Raw genomic sequence first — 15056 nt, 5'->3', positions numbered from 1 at the left:
TTTAAAATGGATGAACAATACAATACAAGAGTGTTCCTATTGACATCATAGGTCCAACGCCCGAAAATTTGAGTCACAAAATATATTACGACCAGAAGTTTTCTCACGATTTTAAGTTCATATTCGATTGACATTATAAACCTTCGACGGATATCCAGTGAACTGACCAACCTTTCTATTCAAGTTTCTATCGATTGTTGATTTTCGTTTAATTAGGCGATGTTATCAATCGAAACGTTGAGTGAATTGCTTTTCAACAATTGATCATATTGTTACCCGACTTTGATGGTCGAACAGTTTATTTCATCCGTGCGGCGTGAATAGCCTTATTTTCTCCACTCAAAGCGGTGAGTGAGTCAATGGCTCTCTCTGATGTTTCGTTCATTCTTTCATTTGTATGATTTTTTTAAAACGTGAATGACACTACTTTGCGAGGATGGCATTTCAAACGTCCTTAAAGATGATCGCATGGGTAGAGAAAAGACTTTTTTGTCACTTTGCAACTGTCACTTTGTTTTGGTACTGAAAAATGCTAAAACAAATTGATGTGTTTGTTTCTAGGATAAAAACGGTTATTATCACGCCACACAAGAATGAAATAGTTATTTGTTCAACAAGCAAAGGAAAGTTTGAAATTGTATTTCGAGGGTGTTGCTTTTCACAACAAAGAAAATGATTTTTTTCTCGTCTGCGTTGTGAAATAGTTATTTGTTGACCTAGGGAAGAAAAGTTGGAAATATCATTTAGAGACTGTAATCGTTTCGGCTTGTTGGCTTCATAAAAAAATTGCTGATCGGAACGGAAATGAACTATGTTACCACTAGTGTGTGAAGGTGGTCAACTTACGTCTTACGCTCGTCAAATGTCAAAATAAAAATATCCAAATCAGGATATTACAACTTCATTAAGTGAATACCTCAGCTGCCAATGATTCACAGAGTGACGTTGTCAGCAAAATCTCACTCCAAGTTGAAAAGGATATAACCAACGCCATAATATTTTGCCAGAGAATAGCTTCGTAGTGTTCGTGACTGTTGAAAAAATGAACAATTCCGATGTATTGAAAGAAAACTCGAATAATCAGTCCCGAAAATTGCACAACCATCCAGAATAACAGTTGAACTTCGAATATCGCATTGAAAGCCTGCGTCAATTCACTTAACATAAAATGTAAATGCGAAAGTCTGTCCAATTCCTCGCTCAACTGACAATACTTTTCCATCTTCGCATAAAATTCACTAGAATTTGTCATTGTCACAATTTCTGACGATTTCACATTAATTTGCTTGAAGACAATGTTCAGTAGCAACAATCCACCATAAAAAATGTTTTCATATAGTCTTAGCACCATGACTGGCATGTAGAGGAAAAATGGTACGTATGGTTTTGAAGCTATAAGTATCGACGATCGATTCAAGTTGTATCGTAGCGCTAAAAAGTTGACGATATCAGAGACAATTGTCTTGATGAAAAACTTGACGTAACACTTTCGAAGCTCGCCGCTTTCCACTGTGACTGTTTTCAACAACTCCAAAGCCTCAACACACTTGACATAAACCGATTTTAAAGTTGCACATTTAAAATGCTGTCCCACATAAAGCGTTATGAAAGATACCATTATGATTATGGAATAGAACTGGACTATTAAGTCCATTGTTTTGCTCTTGATAACATTCGTTGAACTTGACGAGGTTAATGTGACAACTCCGTATGAGTAGTAGCAGTAAAGAACGCCGACCGGAAAAAGGATTGAATAAATGAACTTGAAGTGGTTGTACCGAATGTGATGATTAGATCTGTCAACGTTGTACTGCCATAATCCGAAAATGTTAGTCACAAAATATGTTACAGCCAGAATTTTTCTTAATAAGATGTGTTGGTAAGAGTTTGTCATCATTCTCGAAGCAACAAGAATTTACTGATCAGCCTTGTTTGGAAACGATTTTAACTTTTCCCTTGACTTGTCAGGTGTAGAATGTAAGTGTGGCTAATGTAGAAATGTGTTTTTGAAACGACACTCTCTTCAATTATAAATTTTTGTGGCAATCAGGTAATCAGGCTGTGTAGGCTACAACGAAAAATTTTTCAATTAGACTGAAGGAAACTAACCGAGCATAGCGAATTAATGTTAATGGGCTGGGTAAGGTTTTACTGCTTACATAAATTTATCGAAGTCAATTAGTGTTGAAAGCTCACAGCCAATGTAGTAAATGATATGAGGGATTCTTCTGAAAAACAGAAGACCGAAATCGGACGCATTTTCTATTGGAATTTTTTATATTTTCTTACAAAAATTTCACCAGTTACACGAGCCGTACAGAGTCGTGTGGGGTGTCATTAGAAAGGTAATTTTATGTACTTACGGGGCAAATAGGGTCTTATTGGAATTAAAATTCATCCACAAGTTCTACTTTCCCTGAAAGTACATGCAATTACTTTTCTAATAACACCCCGCACGACCCTGTCCGGCTCGTGTAACTGGAGAAATTTTTGTAAGAAAAGTGCAAGTTTTCGGTTTTTGATGACCTCTTACCAGCCACACAAGCTTCGAAGAATTTTTTTAAAAGTGATTTTGGCTTCGGGGGTCGAATACTTTACTGGGCACAAATATAAAATTCCAATAGAAAATGAGTCCGATTTCGGTCTTCTGTTTTTTCAGAAGAATCCCTCTATATAAGCATTGTTGAACAAACTTTAATAGACCTACAGCCTGTGCAAATCAGTTCGTCCAAACGACCCAAGGCCACAAACCCATGCCATATTATTTTATTGACCGACACGAAACACATTGTCCTTCTAAAACCAACAGTTAGCACAAAATCAAAAATCGTAAAGCGAGTACATTCAAACCGATTCCTTTTAAGCGCCTGATTTGGAGTAAAGTAGCTTTGCAAAAGTAGGAGTAGATTACTTGTTAGGAGAGCACAAATTGTAGTCTTTTTTTGATTCTTCTTACGCGTCTACCGAGCACATTATATGGTAGATGTAAAACTGGGTAGTTCTGCAAACGTTTAAAAAAATTAGCAAGGCAGACTAAATTGACTTAAATGGCTGAATTCACGACAGAGTAAAGTTAACCAGGCAGGAGCGCTGATTTGACAAGGGACCTGAATAATCTAGTAGCTCTATATTTTTTGCGAACAAAATTTTTCAATTTATGTCAGTGTTCATTTGAGTTCATTTTCTTCCAGTGTATTAGGTCACTTATTTGACGTTTCGAAAATGAACCGCTCCTGCCTGGTTTATTTCACTATGCCGTGCTGAATTAGAAATCAAATTAATCAACCGTGCCACGGCAGAGTAAAATAAACCAGGCAGGAGCGGTTCATTTTCGAAACGTCAAATAAGGGACCTAATACACGGGATGAAAATGAACTCAAATGAACACTGACACAAATTGAAAAATTTTATTCGCAAAATATCAAGGGCTACTAGATTATTCAGGTCCCTAGTCAAACAAGAGCTCCTGCCTGGTTAACTTTACTCTGTCGTGACCGTGCATGTGAAAAGAAAGAAATTTGTTTTCTATAGAAACCCTCAAAATTTCCTTATAAAAATGAATTATGAGTGAATTATAAATGTTTTGAACAAAATTACGAAATCTCAAAGTCATAAATTCTTATCTAGGATGGCGACTGTTGTCTTTAAATCTTAACTAGCAGACAGATTCGTTGCTGACCAGAACTTGCGAATGAAGTCGATTTTAACGAATAGATGAGGATCATTAACATTGCAACACTTAAAGAAAAAAAAAGATTGACGCGCAGACGCAAAATTGGATTTTTATTAATCATAGGTATATTCGAATCCGCATAGCGCACACACATAACGCTTGTAGACTTTCTCGCGAGTTGTACAAACATTTGTTTATAGTGAATAAAAAAAACTCGTGAAAAAAATGATTATAAAAAGTAGTGGCCGACAAATTGCACTAATTTCGAATTGGAATATTCGTCGGTTATCTTCTGTTGCACAGGTTCAAGTAAAAGTGGGTAAAGTTTTGTTCATTTAAGCTTTGTTACAAGGAAAATGTGAACTGAACGAACGCTTTCAAATGGAAAATTGTATTAAAATGTGAATGTAAACTCGTCGTTCAGTGTATCGTTTTCGGTTTATTTGCTCAATTTATGTCGCTGATAAATTGTTGATAACAACGCTACGTATGATAATTGCGAAGTGGATCGCTTTTTATTTCTTTTTATTTTCGTATCTCTTTTGGCATTAGTAGATATTCGATTAGGATTAATAACGACACGACCGTTACAGGAAAGGGCAACCAAATTTCAATCGAAATTTGCTTCAGCTGATTTTAAACTTATTCACTCGAATCCAAACAAAACTGGCTGTGCATGTTTATACGGTTATACCACTACCACGCGCATTCGTGTACTTTTGAATCCGGAAAAACACTCATAATCAGTTTTGTTTGTATGGGCGAGCCAGCTGAAAATCAGCTGAAACAACGCACTTCAAACATGAGTGGTAGTCTAAATCCCCCAAAAAACCCAGAAGGGTAAATGTGACGCAAGTCCTTTATCTTACTTACAAAATAACTGATATCGCTGAGGGTGACGCATTCTGCGCCTGTACGTATCAACCGAAAAGTGACCCAAAAAGTTTCAGAAAGAAAATTTGACAAAAAAAAATTGCGTCACAAAGTGGCGATGGAAGTTAGGAAGGGCCAGAGGAATCATCTGTCATCCCAAAATTTAGGAACCAACCTTGGAACACCTCACTTATGTCGAAAATAACCTGAATCCATCAAAAAATCCGATGGAAGTTAGGAAGTGCTAGAGGAATCATCTGTCATCCCAAAATTTAGGAACCAACCTTCGAACACCTCACTTATGTCGAAAATAACCCGAATCCATCAAAAAAACCGATGGAAGTTAGGAAGGGCCAGAGGAATCATCTGTCATCCCAAAATTTAGGAACCAACCTTGGAACGCCTCACTTATGTCGAAAATAACCCACAACCATCAAAAAATCCGATGGAAGTTAGGAAGTGCCAGAGGAATCATCTGTCATCCCAAAATTTAGGAACCAACCTTGGAACGCCTCACTTATGTCGAAAATAACACAAAACCATCAAAAAATCCGATGGAAGTTAGGAAGTGCCAGAGGAATCATCTGTCATCCCAAAATTTAGGAACCAACCTTGGAACACCTCACTTATGTCGAAAATAACCCGAATCCATCAAAAAATCCGATGGAAGTTAGGAAGTGCCAGAGGAATCATCTGTCATCCCAAAATTTGGGAACCGACCTGGTGTAAGTTGATATTTAATAATCCACACAATTTCCAACAAGAAACACATCCAAAAACAACACACACCTTTCACCACATTACCATCCATATCATGCACTAAAATATACAAAACACACACACACACACATACAAATTGGTTTTTATATGACATTTGTATATGGAGACTTTGAGGAGCTCCAGCTCCCAAGATATGGATTTTTTCCAACTTTTGAAAATTCCATTGTTATTTTTGGGCCATTATTAGCCTATAACCAAAATTTCAGGAAAATCTATAGAAACGTTTAGGAGTTCCTGGATCCTGGAATCTTGGAACTAACTAACTAACTAACTAACGTAGGCGATTTCAGTTATCTGAAAATACGAAATTTTGCTTATTTTCATACAAACGTCAATGTTTCGAAGTTCAATATCTCGGCCAATTTTCAAGCTGCAGTAACGTGTGATAGCTCGTTGAACTCGTATGGATTCCGAGATTCCAGATATCCTGGTTTGGGGGTCGTTTGAGTAAAGGGGGAGAAGTCAAAAAGTTGCTGTAAATATGCTCCGCCGTCCTCAAAAAAATTTTGGTAAAACATTTTTGGTAGTGGACTTGCGTCACGCCCGCTTACTAACGTGCGGGCATGATAGGGTGACAACTGTAAACCACTGTAAAAAGCCATTTCATACAAAATAGTAGTATGTTTGGGAGCTGTCGACAATGATAACTTTTGCTTGGAGTGCGCTGGCTGAAGCAAACTTATGATGAAATTTCATTTTCTTTACCTGTACAAGTAGCCGTCCTTTAACTTTTTTTCCTCAATTCATGTGAACGATCAATGGATTATACAATTAATTGATTTTTTATATTATTTCTAATGACGTATAAAAATTGATTCTATTTAGACCGATGCGAACGACGAGCAAGAATGGAACAATGCAAAGCCGTACTCAACTCTTCCAGGACCCTCAAAATTTGAAATATTGAGATATTTCTTGCCAGGAGGTATGTGCAGATGTGACCTTCTGGTCACTGGCCTTTGATAATGTGATAATGATACTAATACTAATTAATGACCAACTTATGTGTGGTAATATACTATCACTACCCTAGACAGATAATTTCATAAAGTAACGTATGACTCAGAGATTATATACAGACTAATGTATGTCATATCCTCTCGTACATAATAAACTCCATTAGCCCAATTGGACTAACAAGCATTGCAGATGTTTTATATGAAAATGTTGAAATTACAGGCAGATACTACAAACTTACCATGATCGACATGATGAAGGCATTGAACAATGACTATGGATCGCTTATGAAACTTCCTGGAATATTGGGCAAACCAGACATGGTTGTTACATTCGATCCTAAATATTCGGTAATCATTTTTCGGAATGAAGGTCAGTGGCCTGTTCGAAGAGGCATCGACACGATTGATTATTATCGCAAGAAAATTCGGCCCGACATTTTTAAAAAGAGTGCCGGATTGACCTATGACCGCGGAGAATCATGGGCGAATTTGCGTACGGCTGCCAATCCAATCATGATGAAACCGAAACTGGTGAGGGCGTATATTCCCGCCGTAGATACGGTAGTTAGGGATTTCATTCGACGAGTTAAGACCATTCGTGATGAGAAGAATGAAATGCCAGATGATTTTCACAATGAATTGCTCAAATGGTCACTTGAGTCCATTGTGCTCATAGCCCTCGAACATCGACTGGGTCTTCTAAGTGAGACTGATAATCCAGAAAATCAAAAGTTGATCAACGTTCGTATTCTAACAAACCAAAATTGGTTTAGTATCTGAATGTTTAATCCTTACTAGGCGATCACAGACTTTTTCAAGCTTGCCTATGAACTCGATGTTAAGCCGTCGATTTGGAGGTACTACAAAACACCAACGTTCAATAGATTAATGGAATGCTTTGATGTTATGACGACGTATGCATACAAGATATTGTTTCTGTAAATTTGTGCTACTTGTACATTTTCCGTATCAATAGCTTGACGAAGAAGCACACAGATAGAGCCATTGAACGCCTAGCAAACCAAACAGGAAACAATGAATCGCAGGAAGAAAGTGTTCTCAAGAACATTCTTCAAGTTGACAAAGATTATGCAGTTATATTGGCTTTAGATATGCTGATAGCTGGAATAGACACGGTATCGTTACACGTACCAGTTTGCATGACCTACATAAACAATCTTTGTTTTCAATTTGTTGTAGACATCTGCGGCTGTGTCTGGCCTTTGGTACAATCTAGCCAAAAATCAAAACGCACAGGACAAATTGCGTGAAGAAATTTTGACCCTTCTACCCGATGCCAATGCACCACTTACACCAGATAGTCTTAATAGTATGCCGTATATGAGAGCCTGTCTCAAGGAATCGTTAAGAGTGTCGCCTGTTCCAGCACGTAATATACGCTGCATAGACCGGGACATTGTTCTTCGGGGATATCAGATACCGAAAGGAGTAAACTTTTTTATGAGTTTTCGCAGATATCAGACTTTCATCTTTTGTTTGTATCTCATATTTAGACGCTTTGTGTCATGGGAAGTATGACAATGGCAAAAGACGAAAAATTTGTCGAGCGGGCTGATGAATTTATCCCGGAACGTTTTCTGAAAGAAACGCAACCTGGATGTCCAAGTGCAAAGGACTTTAATCCGTTCATTTTCATCCCGTTTGGTTTCGGGTCCCGGGCATGTATTGGAAGGCGTTTTGCTGAAATGGAAATTGGCGTTCTAACGATGAGGTAAAACATAAGATAGTGGCTGCCCTCTCCCATATCCAAATGTTTCAACGTTTAGATTGCTGAGGGAATACAAAATCGAATGGAACAATGAGCCGATGAAGTATGCAAATGGATTGATCCTGACTCCTGCATCAAAGTTGAAATACAAAATCACCGAGCTGTAAAATTGCATTTTTTCAATCCAACTTCGTAAAAATGTATTGAGAACGAATTCTGAAGAAATTTTAATTTTTGGATTACTTATCGATCCATGATGCAGAGAAAACAACTCACAGATAATCAATGCAAGTTACCGCAGCACCGTTCGATGAAATAGTCACATTGTTACCAGAGAAATGATAACAGATGGCGCCGGCCCAGCCGGATAAAATGCGTAAAAAAGCATTTTTCATACAACGAATTGACTTTGCATTGACTTTGGTGGCTCACAAATATCAACAAGCAGAGCCTCAATTCTCGTGCGTTCGTCACGTTCGTAACTCCAAATATTCGTAGCTTGACAGTTGCATGTATAAAATCCCATAAGAACTGTCAAGTTCTTAATGTTACGAACGTATCATGTCCGGAGCGATAGCGGAGGACTTGACGCAGTCTAACTTCCAAAAAAAGAACGAAGAATTTTTTTTGAGACGCGGCAACTATATATAGGCGAGAATTTAAGTTTCTTTCCTTTGACCTGTATCACCACAAATCCTATTCTATCTTATTCGCGCTTCAAATACGAGCAAAACGAGCTATCACTCGACTATGTAACTTTAAAATTGCCGGGGATACATCGTTTTGAAGTTGGTCATTTTGATAGAAAATGCACCAAATTAACGTTTTCCAAACAATCAAAATCTTTCAACTTACTCTGTATGTTTCTATCTGTCTATCTGTCTATCTGTCTATCTATCGACGGTCGATCTCGGAAACTAGTCAGCCAATCTCCATGAAATTTTGCAGGAACCTCAGGGTGGGCATAAAAATGAAAATGTGATACACCATTACCCCAGGAAAAACCAGAATTTTGTTTTATTGGCCTCGAAGTGGTTTCTGAGTGTGGTTTTCGAGGGTCGGGAACGCGTTTTCGGCTGTAGCTTAGCTGTATTGAAACCTACAGAGGCGTGCGACCCATCAAATGAAAGGTATTCGTAACACGATTCGAACAAAAAAAATCGGGGCAGATTCGTTTCAGCTAGAGTGATTAGAGTGACCAAATTAGAGCTACTCGAGCGTAGGATGAAAGGACTAATATTTTTTTGGGTTATGAGAGATAGAGAATTACTTTCTTCGTCGAAAGTTGGAAATGGGTGGGTCATTGACCCACTGGGTCAATTATGTTTTTAGAGGTATTTCTTGAATGGTGGCAGATAGAGAGTTACTTTCTTCGTCAAATTTTCAATTTTCGTCAAATTTTCGATTTTCGTCAAATTTTCGAATTTCGTCAAATTTCGTATTTTCGATTTTCGAATTTCGTCAAATTTTCGAATTTCGTCGAATTTTCTAATTTCGACAAATTTCATCAAATTTTCGATTTTCGATTTTCGTCAAATTTTCGATTTTCGTCAAATTTCGTCAAATTTTCGATTTTCGAATTTCGTCAAATTTTCGAATTTCGTCAAATTTTCAAATTTCGCCAAATTTCCGAATTTCTGTTATAAACTGTTATAAAAAGCAGTGTTCTAAAACTTCTAAAACGACTGATATCCCAACAAAAATCTCTTCGAGAAAAGTGTGACGCAGTCTTTGAAGTACAATTTCTAAAATGAATGATATCGCTAGAGTTGACGCTTTCAGCTTCGTCACGCAAAAATTAAATTTTATACCCAATTAGTTCAAACAAGCTGGCTTAGGTTTTTTCATCATCTGCCAAATAATTTTTACAAAAAAAAAATTTGACTGGAAACAACCAAAATTTTACCAAAAAAATCTGCGTCGCAAAGTGGCAAATGTTCAGGAACAGACCAGCAAGAAAATTTATCTGCCACATGCGACGCAGATTTTTTTGGTAAAATTTTGGTTGTTTCCAGTCAATTTTTTTGTTAAAAATTATTTGGCAGATGATGAGAAAAACTAAGCCAGCTTGTTTGAACTAAAATTGAGTGTAAAATTTAATTTTTGCGTAACGAAGCTGAAAGCGTCAACTCTAGCGATATCATTCATTCTAGAAATTGTACTTCAAAGACTGCGTCACACTTTTCTCGAAGAGATTTTTGTTGGGATGAGAATTGAGGCCCAGCATAATTAATTTTTGGCTCACCAAAATTTGAGAAAATATTTTCGCGAATATGGGCCCTGCTCATAACTTTCTTAAAAGTCATTTTGGCTTATAGGGTCGAATAACTTTCTTGACCCACATAGACAAGTCCAATGGAAAATTTCGTTTGGCTGTATTTCAATAGAATCCGTCTTAAACAAACACATGATTAGTATGACGAGAAAAAAATCAAAGCGTTCAAGGGTGGAAACCAATATTGACCTAAGGATTTGTAGCAGATATTTTGACGAAATCTTTTACTTCATTAGTTTTAACGTAAACTTTTCTACATAAAGCCACAGTTGTTTTTGCTGTCGTTGTCCCTAACATATGACATAAGTAGCTAACACGATGGATACATGAGCTACCGAAAAAAGTCAACTATAGCTGACTGGTCGTTGGATGAATTTAATGACCATTATCTTCGTACAGCCAGTTTTAAAACTAATGCTTTGAATTTAAATTATTTTAGGGTGACGACCATTTATTAGGTAACAAAGCCGTTCAAAAGAATTGAATAGGTAGCTCACAGTGAGCATGTCATTCAAATATTATAAATGTTTATGGATGCGGTCGTCATCCCTCTCTCTTGTGCGAAAAACCCATAAACAAAACTCAATTAAAGCTCTTGACACACATCACATATTATATCTGCAAAACTGGAAACGTTATACAACATTTATACACTCTGCCCTACTAATATTCAGTTTAATGCTCTGATGATGTTTGCTGGTGATGTTTGTGTTTCACAAAATAGAATCCGAATAATCATCGCCCCTTGTTGAAATTAAACCCAATTTAATGTACCGAAAAATCATTTATCTGCACTAATCTCGCATTCTTGTTGGATTGTTGTAATAAGAAAATTGAGTGGCATAATTAAGTTGCAACAGCGGAATCCCATCAGGAGTAGTTTTAGTTGATATGAGATGTGACCCTTCTGGTTAGCAATTTTTACGTTTTTATCATCAAGCACTTTAATTGGCTGCTGATACTCTGCGACAGAGCCTAATATTTGGGAATTAATTCTCTAAATTCCCAAAAATTCCCAAAAATTCCCTAAATTCCCAAAAATTCCCAAAAATTCCCTAAATTCCCAAAAATTCCCTAAATTCCCAAAAATTCCCAAAAATTCCCTAAATTCCCAAAAATTCCCTAAATTCCCAAAAATTCCCTAAATTCCCAAAAATTCCCAAAAATTCACTAAATTCCCAAAAATTCCAATAAATTCCCTAAATTCCCAAAAATTCTCTAAAATTCCCAAAAATTCCCAAAAAAACACAACAAATATTTCAGAACATATTGAATATAATATATTCAGTAAATTGAGCTTAAGCGGCATATCGCCAAAACTGGAGGTGATGGTGATAGGGGAACAAGTGGTCTCCGATTTTAATGAGTGATAGATTCGTCTTCAATTCTAGAGAATCGTATCTTTCATTTTTTTCGAACATTTTTTTAAATTTTCGGTTAAAGTGTTCAAAGGTGAAAGCATGTCAGAGGGTACCGAAAACCTTTTTGCGGCTATAACTCAAAAATAATTATTTTAAGAGCAGTCTACACTCCGACCTTCTATGAAAAACATTTTCGATAATAACTTCTTATTAGAATATTTTTTGAAAAAATTGGTTTCATCGTTTGGTGCCACAACATATAAAGTTTCGAGAGCCACCAGAATAAACCGCGAGCCTTTTTTAATAAAAGTTTAGTTTTGTAATAAAAACTTTTTATATTTTTTTATAGAATTTAATTTAAAAAATCACTGCCATGATGAACTCACGTACGGAAACTCTAAAGAATCGAAATGGGATATTAGGTATTTGTCAGCTGATAGGAATATTTTGTTTGTTAGTGTTGGTTTTTTGGTTATCTCGGTGATCACAATTAAAACAAACTGTCAACAAATAAAACATCCCAATTTGTTAAGTCACAAAATTGTTTTTTTTTTCAAGCGCGAGATCTTTTGAAAATTGGAGCGGCTTTTTAAACTGAAATTAAGAATTTCAAATTCCACTTTTCCATTATCAATATACATTTTCAGTGTGTTTTTGATGTGTTCATTGAAATAAAAATAATTTGGACTAACGCTCGCGGTTTATTGTCAAAATTGATGCAGTCGACGCCTAGAAAACTCAAAAGTCCAAAAAATATCATAAAAACACAAATTTTAGGAGTTTTGAGTTTTTTCTCAGTACACTACATCAATCTGGACAATTCCAGTGGCTATCGAAACCTTATATGTTCTCTGGCACCAAACGATGAGGCCACTTTTTTCAAAAATAATTCGAATAAAAAGTTATCATCAAAAATGTATTTCATAGGGGGTCGGAGTGTAGATCGCTCTTAAATTATTGTAGTGTTGTACTAATGTCGGCTTTGGAGAGACCTACAAGTAGAGTATACTCCCTGGCTGGTGCGAGTACATCGACAAGAATTATATCCTTCAGAGCATAATATTTGGGAACCAATTCTCAAAAGTTCACTAAAATTCCAAAAAAAATCCATTTTTTTTTTGCTTGTTCATAGTTTTTAAAGGTTTTTGAACTTTTCCTGATCTTTTACGAGCATTTAATTATAAAAATGCAAAGAAAAGAAATTTTTTGGGAATTTTAGGGAATTTTTGGGAATTAATTCCCAAAATTCCCAAAAATTCTCAAAAATTCCCTAAATTCCCAAAAATTCTCAAAAACGATTCCCAAATATTAGGCTCTGCTCTGCGAAACTCTTTTGACAACGGTAGATTTTGTATTACATTCCCGAATTTGATTGATAGTCATTTTTTGTGCAAATATCCGAAGATTTATCTCAGATTACAATCTTTTATGGAGGTGCACAAATTGGCGTTGTCTTCTCCTCCTACCGAATAATTTCTCAATCCAATTTAAGAAGCAAGATATCAGATCGTTTCACGCCGTTTGTTCAGCAAATTAATTTTGAAAAATTGGAAAATTCGAAAACTTTTCACATAATTGAAATTCCGATTCAATGCACCTTCGAGTTGTTAAACGTTGATTGGGTTTCTTCTGTCGAGCATTTCTCCAAATCCATTGAGTCGCTACATCGCAATATAACGACATCTTTTCGCTTGATATCGCTATATTGCCACCCACTTTTTTGTTTTATAGATGACGCATATTATATGTAAACGAATGGGGTGGCTAAAATTAAATGAAATAAAAAGAAAACAATAAAGTGTGATAAAAAAAAACGGCAATAGCTCGAATGTATACTCAAATTGGAAGAAAGAAATTTGTTTTGGTGATTGCTCTTTCATTGTACACACAAAGTTTACTTATAACAAGGAAATGAGGTTGAACTTTTTTTTGTTTCTTTTAAATCATCCATTTTATGGCTTTACTTTTCATTGTTGAACAAACAATTTTAGAAAGCACAAGTGAAATAAACAGGATTTATATGATATAACCGAGGATATAACTCAACCAGATATATATTTGTGATATTCGTAATAATATCTTTCCGGCGTTTATTTTTATGGAACGTTTTTATCTTAAATTGCATAGGGAATGGTTGTATACACCATTTTTTAAATTTAGAAATAGCATACACTCTTCACTTCAAATTGCAAAATTTTGATATTGGCAACAAGAAATAATTGTAGCGTTTGCTTTAGCTGATCCAACAATACAAAGACAATTATACAGTTTTCAGCTTGTTACTTCATTTTTCAATATATTAGGAGAGTAAGCTGGCTAGTAGTTCATCTGCTGTATAGAAAGACTGTATATCAGTCAAAAACACTCAAAAGAGTAAAAGTGACGCAAGTCCCTGTGCATACTTCCAAAACAACTGATATCGCTGGAGGTGACGCATTCTGCGCTTGTACGCAAAAACTGGAACAGCAAAAATTTGACCAAAGAAATTCTAGAAACAAAATTTTACCAAAAAAAATTTTGCGTCACAAAGTGGCAGATGGTTCAGACGTATTAGGACAAATTCTTGCCTATTTTAAAAAATTTCTTAAAAGTACTTTCCTCAACATCTGCCACTTGTGACGCAAAATTTGTTTTGGTAAAATTTTGTTTCTAGAATTTCTTTGGTCAAATTTTTGCTGTTACAGTTTTTGCGTACAAGCGCAGAATGCGTCACCTCCAGCGATATCAGTTGTTTTGGAAGTATGCACAGGGACTTGCGTCACTTTTACTCTTTTGAGTGTTTTTGACTGATATCAGTTCTTTTGGAAGAATTAGTAGATTGAAAAAATTGAAAATATTTAAAAAATGTAAAAAATTGTAAAAATTTAAAAAATTTAAAAAATTTAAAAAATTTAAAAAATTTAAAAAAATTTTAAAAATTTGAAAAATTTAAAAAAATTAGAAAAATTAGAAAAATTTAAAAAATTTTGAAAAATTAAAAAAAATTTGAAAAATGTAAAAAAATTTGAAAAATTTAAAAACTTTTGAAAACTTTTGAAAAATTTGAAAAATTTTGAAAAATTTGAAAAATTTTGAAAAATTTGAAAAATTTTGAAAAATTTGAAAAATTTTGAAAAATTTAAAAAATTTAAAAAATGTTAAAAAATGTTAAAAAATATAAAAAATTTTGAAAAATTTAAAAATTTTGAAAAATTTAAAAATTTTGAAAAATTTAAAAATTTTGAAAATACTAAATTTAGGAAATACTAAATTTAGGGGAAAAAAATGAGGCGAGCAGAGCTTACCAAATACCAAAAGCGAACAAATTTGTTCTACCATACCCATCCACACACACACACTTAAAGGTGTTCTTATATGGGGCCTATATGGGAACTTCGAGGAGCCCTAGCTCCGAAACAAGGCCGGT

At 35.3% G+C, this 15056-nt stretch overlaps 1 protein-coding gene across 1 annotated transcript; it reads left to right on the top strand.

Annotated features, from left to right (window-relative positions):
• Positions 1-3843: 3843 nt before the first annotated feature.
• On the top strand, positions 3844-8230 carry LOC119084655 (probable cytochrome P450 12b2, mitochondrial). The gene is made up of 8 exons (XM_037194723.1): positions 3844-3988; positions 6152-6251; positions 6506-7026; positions 7084-7199; positions 7262-7421; positions 7486-7734; positions 7800-8017; positions 8073-8230. The coding sequence occupies exons 1-8, from the start codon at positions 3899-3901 to the stop codon at positions 8179-8181; spliced, it is 1563 nt and encodes a 520-aa protein (XP_037050618.1). The 5' UTR covers positions 3844-3898; the 3' UTR covers positions 8182-8230.
• The last annotated feature ends 6826 nt before the right edge of the window (positions 8231-15056 follow it).

Source organism: Bradysia coprophila, unplaced genomic scaffold (assembly GCF_014529535.1).
Source record: "Bradysia coprophila strain Holo2 unplaced genomic scaffold, BU_Bcop_v1 contig_87, whole genome shotgun sequence".
Lineage (NCBI taxonomy): Eukaryota > Metazoa > Arthropoda > Insecta > Diptera > Sciaridae > Bradysia > Bradysia coprophila.
Note: the sequence above shows the minus strand (reverse complement) of the source record. Positions and strands in the feature narration are given on the sequence as shown.